At 45.6% G+C, this 13,751-nt stretch overlaps 1 protein-coding gene across 2 annotated transcripts in view; it reads left to right on the forward strand.

Moving 5' to 3' along the window:
* Positions 1–220: 220 nt before the first annotated feature.
* Positions 221–13,751, forward strand: part of LOC129840985 (zinc finger protein 473 homolog) — a 34,624-nt gene continuing 21,093 nt past the window's right edge. For both annotated transcript variants that reach the window (XM_055909063.1, XM_055909064.1), the window contains exons 1-3: positions 221–3,437; positions 6,008–6,138; positions 6,339–6,521. In XM_055909063.1, the coding sequence (XP_055765038.1) occupies positions 3,155–3,437; positions 6,008–6,138; positions 6,339–6,521 (597 nt within the window). In that variant the 5' untranslated portion in view covers positions 221–3,154. The remainder of the gene's footprint in view (positions 3,438–6,007; positions 6,139–6,338; positions 6,522–13,751) is intronic.

Raw genomic sequence — 13,751 nt, forward strand, 5'->3', positions numbered from 1 at the left:
CGTTTCCGTCGGTAGATTAGTGGGGTTCCGTGTCTTGTAGAGGGGATCAATCCAATTGGCAAAATAGATAGTGACCCAAGAAAAAAAATAAAAAAATAAATAAATTGTCCGAAATACTTATTAAGATAGCAGCCGATAAGACAGCTAACGATTAGCGGGCCCCAGGTGAGCGTTCAGGTAACGTCGCGACGGAGGTGCCAGTTGGATAACTCCCTCGGGCAGATAACGTCGGCAGTCAATCGTGAAGGCCCGGTGGGGCTCCGTATCTGCAGCAAAAAAATATATATATACTCCTGTAAATCAAGCCAAGTCTCATCTGGGACACCCTAGCCTCCAACAGGCAGCCAGTTTAGTTCCAGAAAGCAGCTCCTGCCTATGTGAGTACATGGACTCACCTTCAATACTACCCTGATCAGCTTGTACTGGGCTATCTGGAGCTTCCCCTTCCTAAGTTAAGATAAGCCCCCAAACCAGGAAGTACTAGCGTAGTCAAAATGGCATTGAATGAGGGCAGTAGCTAGCACTTACATGGAGTCCTTATCAAGCAGCTTGGACTTTCTAGCCAAAAACTTAGTCCTGGCATTAACCTTCCCTAGCACTTTATTGGCCACCCTCTCACCTCCCAAACTTCCATCAAGGATGCATCCCAGGTAGCTAACAGAGGTTTTAGTAGTCACCCCCTAACTCCACTCTGATTTCAGAGAACCTACTCAATTTAGGTCTGGATCCAAAAAGAATGGCCTCAGTTTTCCCTAAGTGCAGAGAGAGCTTATTATCTCCAAGACATTTTCTAATGTTAGTATGCTCTCCAACATAGTTTTACTTTTGTGAGACTCCAGAAGTGTAGTCATTCGCATAAAGGAAAATAACCTTTCATATCGTTAATATACACTAAAAACAGTAGAGGCCAAAGCACGCTCCCCTGCGGAATGCCACAACTCATTCGTTTTGCCTGAGACAGTGAACCATTAACCTCTACTACTTGCTCCCTACCTGATAAATAGGACTTTACCCAGCCTAGCAGGATGCTGCTTAACCCCAGTGCCTCCATTTCAGAGATTAGGAGACAGTGGTTAACTCTATCAAAGGCCTTTTGTAGGTCAAGCAGTACCATTCCACAGAGATTTCCCTCAATCTCTTTCCTGATGAAGTCAGTCAAGTAAAGTAGACATGAATCGGTGGAGTATGTTTTTCTAAAACCTGATTGAGAATCATACATTAGACTATGTTGACATTCATAAATTTGCTCATGTACAACTCTCCAGGATCTTTGATGTTACACTGGGGATAGATACCGCCCTATAAATCCCAGGTTCAGACTTTATCCCCTTCTTATACAGGGGTATACCTTTAGCTTGTTTCATATCCCTGTGAAAGGTGCCTTGTTCAAGAGAGAGATTAACAACATACATGCTTAATACAAGGGCCAATTTGCTCAGCAGAATCTATAAGAAACCTTGCAGGAATATTATCCAGGCCTGTGGCTTTGGAGCATTTAAGCTCTGCTAGCATACTGACTATTTTGGCTGTTGCTACCTTTGCAAAAGTTAGTTTGGCTGTACCCCTAACTCTGCATAATAATTCTTGACTTGGTTGTTTCTATGCTAGCCAGTTTGCCAGTCCGGACGGGCGTTCAACACAAGAGGTGGCTAGCCTATAACACAGCACACAATCCCAACAACACCCAAACAATGGCTAGAGTTCAAGGAGAGAGCTTAAAGACTAACCTGAGGGTGGTGGCTCCTGCTTCTACCTCTTCTGGTGTCATTGGGTCACAACGTGGGAGGCTGAATATTAGGACGGACGCAGACAAGCCGTACACCTGTTGCACGTGTTGGAGCGGTTCGTTAGGGCAAAATATTTGAAGGAACACCAGACCGTTGACAACAAGGAGAGGCTCTTCAGGTGCAAACTATGAGCTTCACCTTCTTGACTAACCTTATCAGACATAGGAGTGTCCACAATGGGCGAAATAGGAGCAGTGTGACTTGAGATGTGCACAGGGGCTATCTGGGAACCATAATGTAACTGACATTTAATCCTATAAAACCGTTTTTCCAGGTTACCTTTTTTCAGGTTCTCTCGAAATCACACTTTTAAAAAAAAATAGAAAAACAACATTTTATGTAAAGTCCACCTGAGGTCTGGGAAAAATAGAAGATATTTAGATTTGTTTGGGTGTAGGTACCGTTTAATGCAAATGTGCACCAGCAAGATATATTTTGGTTGTGATGTTTCTGTAGCGCTCATGTGATTGCAGAGTTTGCTAAACAAATGGCCACTGGATTTATGCAAATAATCAGGTAGTCATAGGCTACATTGTAGTTAACATTTAAATTAGGTTTTTGGTTAAGCCTTTCCATCTCTATCAGAAGGTTATCATTAACATAATCGCTAACCGCTACACAAAGTGTAGGCATGGGCGCACACACACACGGGCATTCCTGTTTCAGGAAGTCGTAGGAAAATACGAATCACTGATACCTTTTAAATATCGTTGAATTACGTTTTAATATATGGATTATGTGACACCGTCCGATTTTATAGGGCTCTACATATCATGTGAAGTGTCTTGGTAAGAGGATAATTAACACACACCCCTCATTAATCATTTAACTTTTTATTTGAAACAGACTTGTCTGAATACCTGTTTTTAGAGACAGTAAACCTAGGCTAGAACAAGGACAGTTTAATATTTACCTTACGGAGGATTAAATAAAGTAATTATATTTTATATTCTATTCTTGCTGACACACTGTTCTAAAGAAGTCTGGGTTGAGTTTGGAAGATAGTGATCATGATTAGGATAGTTGATGTAAAACGTAATAAGCAGTACCGTAATTCAACAAAAACAGCGCGCATTCCTATTCCATTTAACCACAACATTTTAGCTATGACGCCAACCAATCAGATGCCTTCTCTTTAGTGCGAAGTTAAGCTAACGTAACCAGGTTTAGTGAACGGATGTGCAGTAACCAAGAACAAATTCCACGTTAGCGTTTTTGTTATTTAGACGTTTATTGACACCGTGGAACTCCAAAATATGACACATTTAACCGCGCAGTAGCAGCACATACTTGCCTCGGGTAGTCTTTAATTCGCGTTGGAGACGGAACTTGGTTGATATATGTTATCTAGCTAGCTGCTAACAACAATGGCGGACTGTATGGTTTTTCACACTCAAATAGCCTCCATCATGGAGATGCTAGCGAATGCAGCTGTGGCAGAGATCTGTAAACTCGTAGACGACGACTATGCAGTGTTTCGTTTGGAAATAACTCAAAGCCAGAAAGAAAACAGGGGGTTGCGGAGGAAACTACAGCTATTGGAACTGAAGGTGGCACGGGAGCGCGCAGAAAGGACAATTAGAGAGCGCGTCCTCGCCAGTCGCCCTAGTAGTGTGAAGATCCTCGACCGATACAGAGGAATGGCAAGAGGTACATTTTGCATTAGGCTGAGGGGAGTGTCGCCTCTACACATGTGTTAAGATGTGTTACCCAGAATTGGGTATTAGTCAGTTTTGTAAAGAAACAGGCAGGGAGTGCAGCTCTAACCCTTAACTTTCAGGTCCATTGCTCCGCAGAAATCGATAGTACAAAAAAAAAAACATGCTCAAGTGGCAGAGTAGATATCCGCTATTTTAAACCAGGGTTCGCCACTCAACTCCCTCACAGGGTGCCTTTCTTGGAGTATGCAGCATTGCTAGTTATTGTTTATGACCCTCTCATGATAAATAATTTTTGTTATATTTTAACTGCTTTTAGTATAGACAGCACGAATTGACTGTCTGGACTCAGCCATGGTACTCAGACACACACACCTTTAATCTCCATGTCTCTCTGCCACCCCCACGGCTCTGTGTGGTTTAATCCACCCTGTCATGGAATTTATGCGTGAGGGGCATGGGGCTTGTCGCTGTGCGTTGATGACATGACACCTGGGTCCTGCTGGTTATTAAATGGGATGTCTTCCTTACTCTGAACTTTTAGTGTCTGCGGGGTGGGCAAGTGGGGGGATGTGGTGTCATGTACAGTACCAGTCAAAAGTTTGGACACACCTACTCATTCCATGGTTTTTCTTTATTTTTCCTATTTTCTACATTTTAGAACAATAGTGAAGACATCAAACTATAAAATAACACATATGGAATCATGTAGTAACAATTTTTTTTTTTAAACAAATAAAAATATATTTTAGATTCTTCAGAATAGCCACCCTTTGCCTTGATGGCAACTTTGCACACTCTTGGCATTCTCTCAACCAGCTTCACCTGGAATGCTTTTCCAACAGTCTTGAAGGAGTTCCCACATGCTGAGCACTTGTTGGCTACTTTTCCTTTACTCTGCGGTCCAACTCATTCAAAACCATTTCAATTGAGTTGAGGTCAGGTGATTGTGGAGGCCAGGTCACCTGATGCAACACTCCATCACTCCTTCTTGGTCAAATAGCCCTTATACATGCTGGAGAATGCTGTGGTAGCCATGCTGGTTAAGTGTGCCTTGAATTCTAAATAAATCACACCATCACACCTCCATGCTTCACGGTGGGAACCACACATGCGGACATAATCAGTTCCCCTACTCTGCATCTCACAAAGACATGGCGTTTGGACCTGAAAATCTCAAATTTGGACTCATCAGACCAAAGGACATATTTCCACCGGTCTAATGTCCATTGCTTGAGTTTCTTGGCCCAAGCAAGTCTCCTCTTATATTGGTATCTTTTAGAAGTGGTTTCTTTGCAGCAATTTGACCATGAAGGCCTGATTCACGAAGTCTCTTCTGAACCGCTGATGTTGAGATGTGTCTGTTACTTGAACTCTGTGAAGCATTTATTTGGGCTGCAATTTCTGAGGCTGGTAACTCTAATGAACTTATCCTCTGCAGCAGAGGTAACTCTGGGTCTTCCTTTCCTGTGGCGGTCCTCATGAGAGCCAGTTTCATCATAGCGTTTGAGGGTTTTTTGCAACTGCACTTGAAGAAACTTTAAAAGTTCTTGAAATATTCTGGATTGACTGACCTTCATGACTGACCTGGATTGACTGACCTTGGTGGACTTCATGTCTTGGTGGACCAAGTAATGGTGGACTGTCGTTTCTTTTACCAAGTAGGGCTATCTTCTGTATACCACTCCTACCTTGTCACAACACAACTGATTGGCTCAAACGCATTAAGAAGAAAATAAATTCCACAAATTAACTTTTAAGAAGGCACACCTGTTAATTGAAATGCATTCCAGGTGACTACCTCATGAAGCTGGTTGAGAGAATGCCAAGAGTGTGCGAAGCTGTCATCAAGGCAAAGGGTGGCTACTTTGAAGAATCTCAAATATAAAATATATTTTGATTTGTTTAACACTTTTTTGTTTACTACATGATTCCATATGTGTTATTTTATACCTTTGATGTCTTCACAATGTAGAAAATAGTAAAAATAAAGAAAAACCCTTGAATGAGTAGGTGTGTCAACTTTTGACTGGTACTGTAGGGAAGAGGAGTAGTGGTGCACATGCTCGCCGGCCAAGTACACGCACTGTTATGGATGCAATGTCCGACTCAAATCACTTCTGACACCAGTGTAATGAAACAGGCAAGGAGTGCGGCGCGAACCATCAACCTTCTGGCCCGTAGCACTGTGGAAATCGACTGTGCCCCAAAAGTATGCTCAAGTGGCAGTCTATCCACGCTTATAAATCCAGGGAAGCTACAGTATGCAACAATACTTCCCCTGATTACTGAGCTATCTTGCACAATTTATTTTACCTTTACTTTACCAGGCAGGTCAGTTAAGAACAACTTCTTGCACAAAGAAACAATATCATATTATATCCAAATTCTTGATTTACTGAATTTCCTATTTTCATACTCTATTAAAATAATGTGATGCATGGAATGGAACAATAAATAGTATATCAAGAAGTTATGAGACGTGTTACCTTACATCCTTGCCAGTTGTAGACATTGTACAATATAACTTAACCATCCCCTTTCCCTCAATCACTCTCTTAGGTGAAGGACATCTCGCTGGAGGCCACAGGAGCTTTGTGAAGCCAGCGGGACACAATACATGGAGAGATGACCAACCAATCACTGTTGATGAGGGTAGTGGAACCTCAACCCAGCACATTATTGTGATAGAGGTTTGTGTCACAGTAAAACATTAAAAGTGACTACATCAGATGTGGCCCATTTTATTTCAGAAAGGCTCCCTTCAGCTTTTAATTTGCTTACATTTACATCCTTATTTATCTGCCATAGGGGAGCTTGTGAGACTTCCCTACTGCATTGTTATCCAATTCAACTCATGTACCGATAATAACCTCCTCTCTTCTTGTTTTAGTCTGCAGATGCAGAGGCTGCAGGTCCTGGGGTCAAGCTGGAGAGGTCTGAAGGAGAGGAGGACACACAGCACAGCAGAGACATCCAGTCTGGATCAGTGGCTGGAGTGGCGCACCCTGTAGTCACGGAAGACCTCGCCACCGCTGCAGCGCCCCAGACCAGGACCGGACGCAGCATCACGGAGGTCAGTGGAACGCTGAACGCCGTCCTCAAGTCGGAGACTTTAACTGTAACACAAAGGCTCTTACACACGGGATCTGACAACAGGTCAGACCCAGAGAGACTGAGGCAGGAAAGGCTGGGCTGTCCTCCTCCTCCCGACTCTGAGTATTTACTTTATGGTAACCCGAGTTTGAGGAAGGTTCATTCCTATCGGGACTCAGATGACACGTTAGAGGCTGGCAATGATCCGTCTTCTTCTTACACTACAGAGATGGGTTTAGAGACACAGACTGATCCATCTAGAGGGGACTGGAACCGGTACAGTAGTAGTGTGTACTCTGAAGGTTGCCTAGATAAGCAAGGGGAGGTTATAGATGAGGTAACTGTGAAAGTGGAGGGCGACGCTCCTCTGACATGGAATGTAGACGAGACTCACTTAGTAGAAGGACACTCACAAGGCAGATATTTCTTAGATTACAGGGACAGCTTAGAGACAAATCCAAATGTCATGACCCACTCCCCTTTACAGGCGGTCAGGAATCGCAACTCAGTGTCTACGTCGACGGGGCCTTCCGATTCACACAGCAGTGTCCTTTTCGATCAGGTATTGAACTCAAACGACAGGGCTAGAGCCCAGGCTCAGGAAGGGGGAGACACATCAGGCAATACTAAAGAGAAACGGTACCTCTGCATGTTCTCTAATAAAGACTTCAGCTGCCCCCAGAAAGGGGTGATCCACAAGAGGGTTCACACAGGGGTGAAATCTTTCAGCTGTACCCAGTGTCATATGCGCTTTGCACAGTCCGGCAACCTGAAGAGGCACCAGAGGGTCCACACAGGGGAGAAACCATTCAGCTGTACCCAGTGTCAAATGCGCTTTGCCCAGGCTGGCCACCTGAAGAGGCACCAGAGGGTCCACACAGGGGAGAAGCCCTACAGCTGCCCCCAGTGTGAGAAGAGGTTCTCCCACCAACACCATCTGAAGATGCACCTGAATGTCCACATGGGAGAGAGGCCATTCAGAGAGGAGACACCTCAGGATACACCAGCAGAAAAACCATTCCACTCTAACATAGAAAGTAATAATTTCACTCGATAGCTTCTGATGTTTAGATCAAACCCTGCATTTAAGAGAAAGATATTTGTTCATTGTCAGCATAAAAATATCCATAGATGCATTTGGAATAACGAGAGTAACAGATTTCAGTGTTGAATATTCCTGCGTAGAATATTGCAACCAGGCATTGTGTGATTTATAAGGCATATAGAAGTCTATATGCGTCTAAAAAGTCTTGCATATTGTGTTTTACTCTGTAGGCAATATGTTCACAAATGCCTATTTCATTACTTCAATTTAACTACTTTCCCAATACATTTTTAATGAGAAAATTAATGCAGTTTATCACATTATCATGCCGATTGAGACGTGTCTGTGTGTTTTTCATATGGTGTATTTAAAACTTGTTTGTTTAAATAATAAACACAAAATGGGACTTTTCATTCTAAGACTTTCATTTACTCTCTTTAGTATATATTACATCTGATCTTACACTATTCTGCATACACCGACAGCGATTTATAACCATTATACTCTTAAGGACTACTAAATATACCTACACATACCCACACACTAACAAACACATACTGTACACGTCAAAATAGTTTTGTCAGGTTTGTCTGATGATGACTTTTGACTTATCATAGCTGACATGTTTTTACCCACAACATCATATTTATGTCCACCATGATGGGTTTAACAACAATGAAGTCATTCTCTAACTATCTAAAATATGATGGGGTCATTGCTGCGAGCCGGATGGCACCGCGATCGTTTCTCCTTCTTCCTCCAAGGCACTCCAAATCAGAATCACTTTTATTCGCCAAATATAAACTCAGCAAAAAAAGAAACGGCCCATTTTCAGGACCCTGTTTTTCAAAGATAATTCGTAAAAATCCAAATAACTTCACAAATCTTCATTGTAAAGGGTTTAAACACTGTTTCCCATGCATGTTCAATGAACCATAAACAATTAATGAACATGCACCTGTGGAACGGTCATTAAGACACTAGCAGCTTACAGACGGTAGGCAATTAAGGTCACAGTTATGAAAACTTAGGACACTAAAGAGTTCTTTTTAATGACTCAGAAAAACACCAAAAGAAAGATGCCCAGGGTCCCTGCTCATCTGTGTGAACGTTCCTTAGGCATGTTGCAAGGAGGCTTGAGGACTGTAGATGTGGCCAGGGCAATAAATTGCCATGTCCGTACTGTGAGACGCCTAAGACGGCGCTACAGGGAGACAGGATGAACAGCTGATCGTCCTCGCAGTGGCAGACCACGTGTAACAACACCTGCACAGGATCGGTACATCCGAACATCACACCTGCGGGACAGGTACAGGATGGCAACAACAACTGCCCGAGTTACACCAGGAATGCACAATCCCTCCATCAGTGTTCAGACTGTCCGCAATAGGCTGAGAGAGGCTGGACTGAGGGTTTGTAGGCCTGTTGTAAGGCAGGTCCTCACCAGACATCACCGGCAACAACGTCGCCTATGGGTACAAACCCACCGTTGCTGGACCAGACAGGACTGGCAAAAAGTGCTCTTCACTGACGAGTCGTGGGTTTTGTCTCACCAGGGGTGATGGTCGGATTCGCGTTTATCGTCGAAGGAATGAGCGTTACACCGAGGCCTGTACTCTGGAGCGGGAGCGATTTGGAGGTGGAGGGTCTGTCATGGTCTGGGGCGGTGTGTCACAGCATCATCGGACTGAGCTTGTTGTCATTGCAGGCAATCTCAACGCTGTGCGTTACAGGGAAGACATCCTCCTCCCTCATGTGGTACCCTTCCTGCAGGCTCATCCTGACATGACCCTCCAGCATGACAATGCCACCAGTCACACTACTCGTTCTGTGCGTGATTTCCTGCGAGACAGGAATGTCAGTGTTCTGCCATGGCCAGCGAAAAGCCCGGTTCTCAATCCCATTGAGCACGTCTGGGACCTGTTTGATCTGAACGTAAGGGCTAGGGCCATTCCCCCCAGAAATGTCCGGGAACTTGCAGGTGCCTTAGTGGAAGAGTGGGGTAACATCTCACAGGAAGAACTGGCAAATCTGGTGCAGCCCATGAGGAGATGCACTGCAGTACTTAATGCAGCTGGTGGCCACACCAGATACTGACTGTTACTTTTGATTTTGACCCCCCCTTTGTTCAGGGACACATTATTCAATTTCTGTTAGTCACATGTCCGTGGAACTTGTTCAGTTTATGTCTCTGTTGTTGAATGTTGTTATGTTCATACAAATATTTACACATGTTACATTTGCTGAAAACAAATGCAGTGAGAGAACGTTTATTGTTTTGCGGAGTTTATGTGTATGTACATGAATTACAAAAGTCCTGAAGCCCAAGGCAAAACATTACGACTTAGTATCTATCTTGTCCAAACAACTTAGTATCTCGTTCAAACTACTTAGAATCTTGTTCAAACAACTTAGTGTCGAGTTTGAATGTCTTAAGTTAAGAAAGTAGTTCAAAAGAGATACTAATTCATTCAAACGAGAGAATTGTTACTTTGTCTAATTAGGCCTTAATTTGTTATGCAGCTTGTCAGACCATGTAATTGTTGCTGCAACCATTCATTCACTGATTCCATTAGTTGATATGATTGACAGTTATTTGATAGCCTAAAGCATGGCTGCTTTTGAATGCCAGAGAATGTAAGTGGGCGAGTGTGGAGCGAGGAGCAGAGCGTAATGGAGATTTTTGTTATTTTTGTTGGCGCTGTTACGGCACACGACTACACTATCTGTAAGACTGTAGTACTCAGGATACTGATTGATCAGACGTTCTATAAGAGACTCACTACAAACCCCACAAAACAGCGTTTGGCTGTAATCGAACAGACTTGCATCAAGGGCATGCACAATGGTGATATCACCAAAATAGAATAACAGATTATTGGTGTGTAAAAACAGCTCCACACCGGTAATCTGCAGTCCCTAAAATATTGTTTAATTATCTAAATCCCCAAATGGACAGGACAAATCTTCCTTGCGATATCAGACCTGGTTTAGCAGAAGGCATGACGCTCTCTGTTCAGCATCAGGTAGCTGACAAGGTAAAAATCTGTCTTTCTGTCCCTGAACAAGGCAGTGAACAAGGCACTGTTCCTAGGCCGTCATTGAAAATAAAAATGTGTTCTTAATTGACTATCCTAGTAAAATAAAGGTTAAAAAAAATGCCCTGATTGATAAATATGCCGCTATGTATTGTGACACTTTTGTTTACCGAAGACACAGACATTTTTTTAACTTCTTCCAGCAAATAAAAACGACTCCACTCAATATTATTGTCCAAATAATTTGTTTGTACCTAAGATTTAATTTTTTCTCCAAGTAGTTGGTTTTGACAATAGTTTGAAGTATTTGAAATAGCCGAATAGTAAGGTAATTATAGTTTATTCTAATAATAATAAACTGCTACTACTGCTTGAGGCTATAAAACTGCATGCCAATGGGAGGATTTATTTTGCAACCCGTCCAACAAATCCCTCCATTACGCAAGGTTCTCACATATCATCAAATTATTTGTCATCTGTGCTATTGAATATCGGATAGCTTCCTTATGTTTCAGTAAACCATTAGCCACCACTTCAACGATTAAACAAAGTTTCATCATGAAATTTTACCATCTCTTCATTTTATTTTGGTGATTAAATGTATTTTTTCCTGTTATTGTTAACTGTAGGCTATAACAAGTTAAACATTTTAATTGAAGGCCTATCTGTAACGATCGTCTACTTCTTCCTCCTCTTCAGACGAGGAGAGGCGAGAAGGATCAGAGGACCAATGCGCAGCGTGATAGTTTGACATAATGATGTTTATTAAAGTAAAGACGAAACACGAAAACATTTCAACAAACTACAAAACAAATAATCGATGTAGACAAACCTGGACTCGAGAACTTACAAATGACGAAGAACGCACAAACAGGAACAGACTACATACACGAACGACAAAACGAAACAGTCCCGTGTGGTAGACATACAGACACGGAAGACAACCACCCACAACAAACAATGTGAAACAACCTACCTATATATGGTTCTCAATCAGAGGAAAAACGACAACCACCTGCCTCTGATTGAGAGCCATACAAGGTCAATTAACACTGACACTTAACATAGAACAAACAACACAGACTGCCCACCCAGCTCACGTCCTGACCCACTAAACACAACTATACAAAAGGAAAACAAGGTCAGGAACGTGACATTACTCCCCCCCCCCAAGATGCGGACTCCGGCCGCAAAACTCAACCACGAGGGGAGGGTTTGGGTGGGCATCTGTCCATGGTGGCGGCTCCGGCTCCGGACGCTGTCCCCACACCACCATAGTCACTCCCTGCTTCCGTACCCCCCTCCCAATGACCACCCTCCAATAAACCCACATAAATTAAGGAGCATCACCGGGATAAGGGGCATCACCGGGATAAGGGGCAGCACCGGACTGAGGGACGGCAGCTCCGGACTGAGGGACGGCAGCTCCGGACTGAGGGACGGCAGCTCCGGACTGAGGGACGGCAGCTCCGGACTGAGGGACGGCAGCTCCGGACTGACTGACAGCTCTGGCTGGTCATGGCTGGCTGACGGCTCTGGCTGCTCAGGGCTGGCTGATGGCTCTGGCTGGTCAGGGCTGGCTGACGGCTCTGGCTGGTCATGGCTGGCTGACGGCTCTCGCTGGTCATGGCTGGCTGACGGCTCTGGCTGGGTCATGGCTGGCTGACGGCTCTGGCTGATCCTGGCTGGCGGACGGCTCTGGCTGATCCTGTCTGGCGGAAGGCTCTGGCTGCTCCTGTCTGGCGGAAGGCTCTGGCTGCTCCTGTCTGGCGGAAGGCTCTGGCTGCTCCTGTCTGGCGGAAGGCTCTAGCGGCTCCTGTCTGGCGGACGGCTCTGAAGGCTCATGGCAGACGGGCGGCTTTGCAGGCTCAGTACAGACGGGCGGCTTTGAAGGCTCAGTACAGACGGGCAGTTCATGCGGCGCTTGGCAGACGGACAGTTCAGACGGCGTTGGGCAGACGGGCAGTTCAGGCGCCGTTGGGCAGACGGGCAGTTCAGGCGACGCTGGGCAGAAGGGCAGTTCAGGCGCCGCTGGGCAGACGGCAGACTCTGGCCGGCTGAGACGCACTGTAGGCCTGGTGCGTGGTACCGGAACTGGAGGTACCGGGCTAAGGACACGCACCATCAGGCTAGTGCGGGGAACAACAACAGGGCACACTGGACTCTCAAGGCGTACTATAGGCCTGGTGCGTGGTACCGGCACTGGTGGTACCGGGCTGAGGGCACGCACATCAGGGCGAGTACGGGGAGAAGGAACAGTGCGTACAGGGCTCTGGAGACGCACAGGAGGCTTGATGCGTGGTGCCGGAACTGGAGGCACTGGGCTGGAGACACGCACCACAGGGAGAGTGCGTGGAGGAGGCACAGGGCTCTGGAGACGCACTGGAAGCCTGGTGCGTGGTGTAGGCACTGGTGGTACTGGGCTGGAGCGGGGAGGTGGCGCCGGAAATACCGGACCGTGCAGGCGTAATGGCTCCCTTGAGCACTGAGCCTGCCCAACCTTACCTGGTTGTATGCTCCCCGTCGCCCGACCAGTGCGGGGAGGTGGAATAACCCGCACCGGGCTATGTAGGCGAACCGGTTACACCATGCGTAAGGCTGGTGCCATGTAAGCCGGCCCGAGGAGACGCACTGGTGGCCAAATGCGTTGGGCCGGCTTCATGACATCCGGCTCAATCCTCAATCTGGCCCGGCCGATACAAGGAGCTGGTATGTACCGCACCGGGCTATGCACACGTACAGGAGACACCATGCGCTCTACTGCGTAACACGGTGTCTGCCCGTACTCTCGCTCTCCACGGTAAGTACAGGGAGTAGGCGCAGGTCTCCTACCTGACTTCGCCACACTCCCTTTTATCCCCCCCCCCCCCCCCCCCCCCCCCCCCAATACATTTTTGGGGTTCCTTTTCGGGTTTCCAGCCACGTCTCCTTGCTGCCTCCTCATACCACCTCTCCTGGGCTTTAGCTGCCTCCCTCTCTACAAAAGAGCGGCGATATTCCCCTGTCTGAGCCCAGGGTCCTTTTCCATCCAATATTTCCTCCCAAGTCCACGAGTCCTGGTTTCTTGGCCGCTGCTGCTGGTTCCTCTCACGCTGCTTGATCCTTGTTTGGTGGGTGGTTCTGTAAC

Source organism: Salvelinus fontinalis, chromosome 42 (assembly GCF_029448725.1).
Source record: "Salvelinus fontinalis isolate EN_2023a chromosome 42, ASM2944872v1, whole genome shotgun sequence".
Taxonomy (NCBI): Eukaryota; Metazoa; Chordata; class Actinopteri; order Salmoniformes; family Salmonidae; genus Salvelinus; species Salvelinus fontinalis.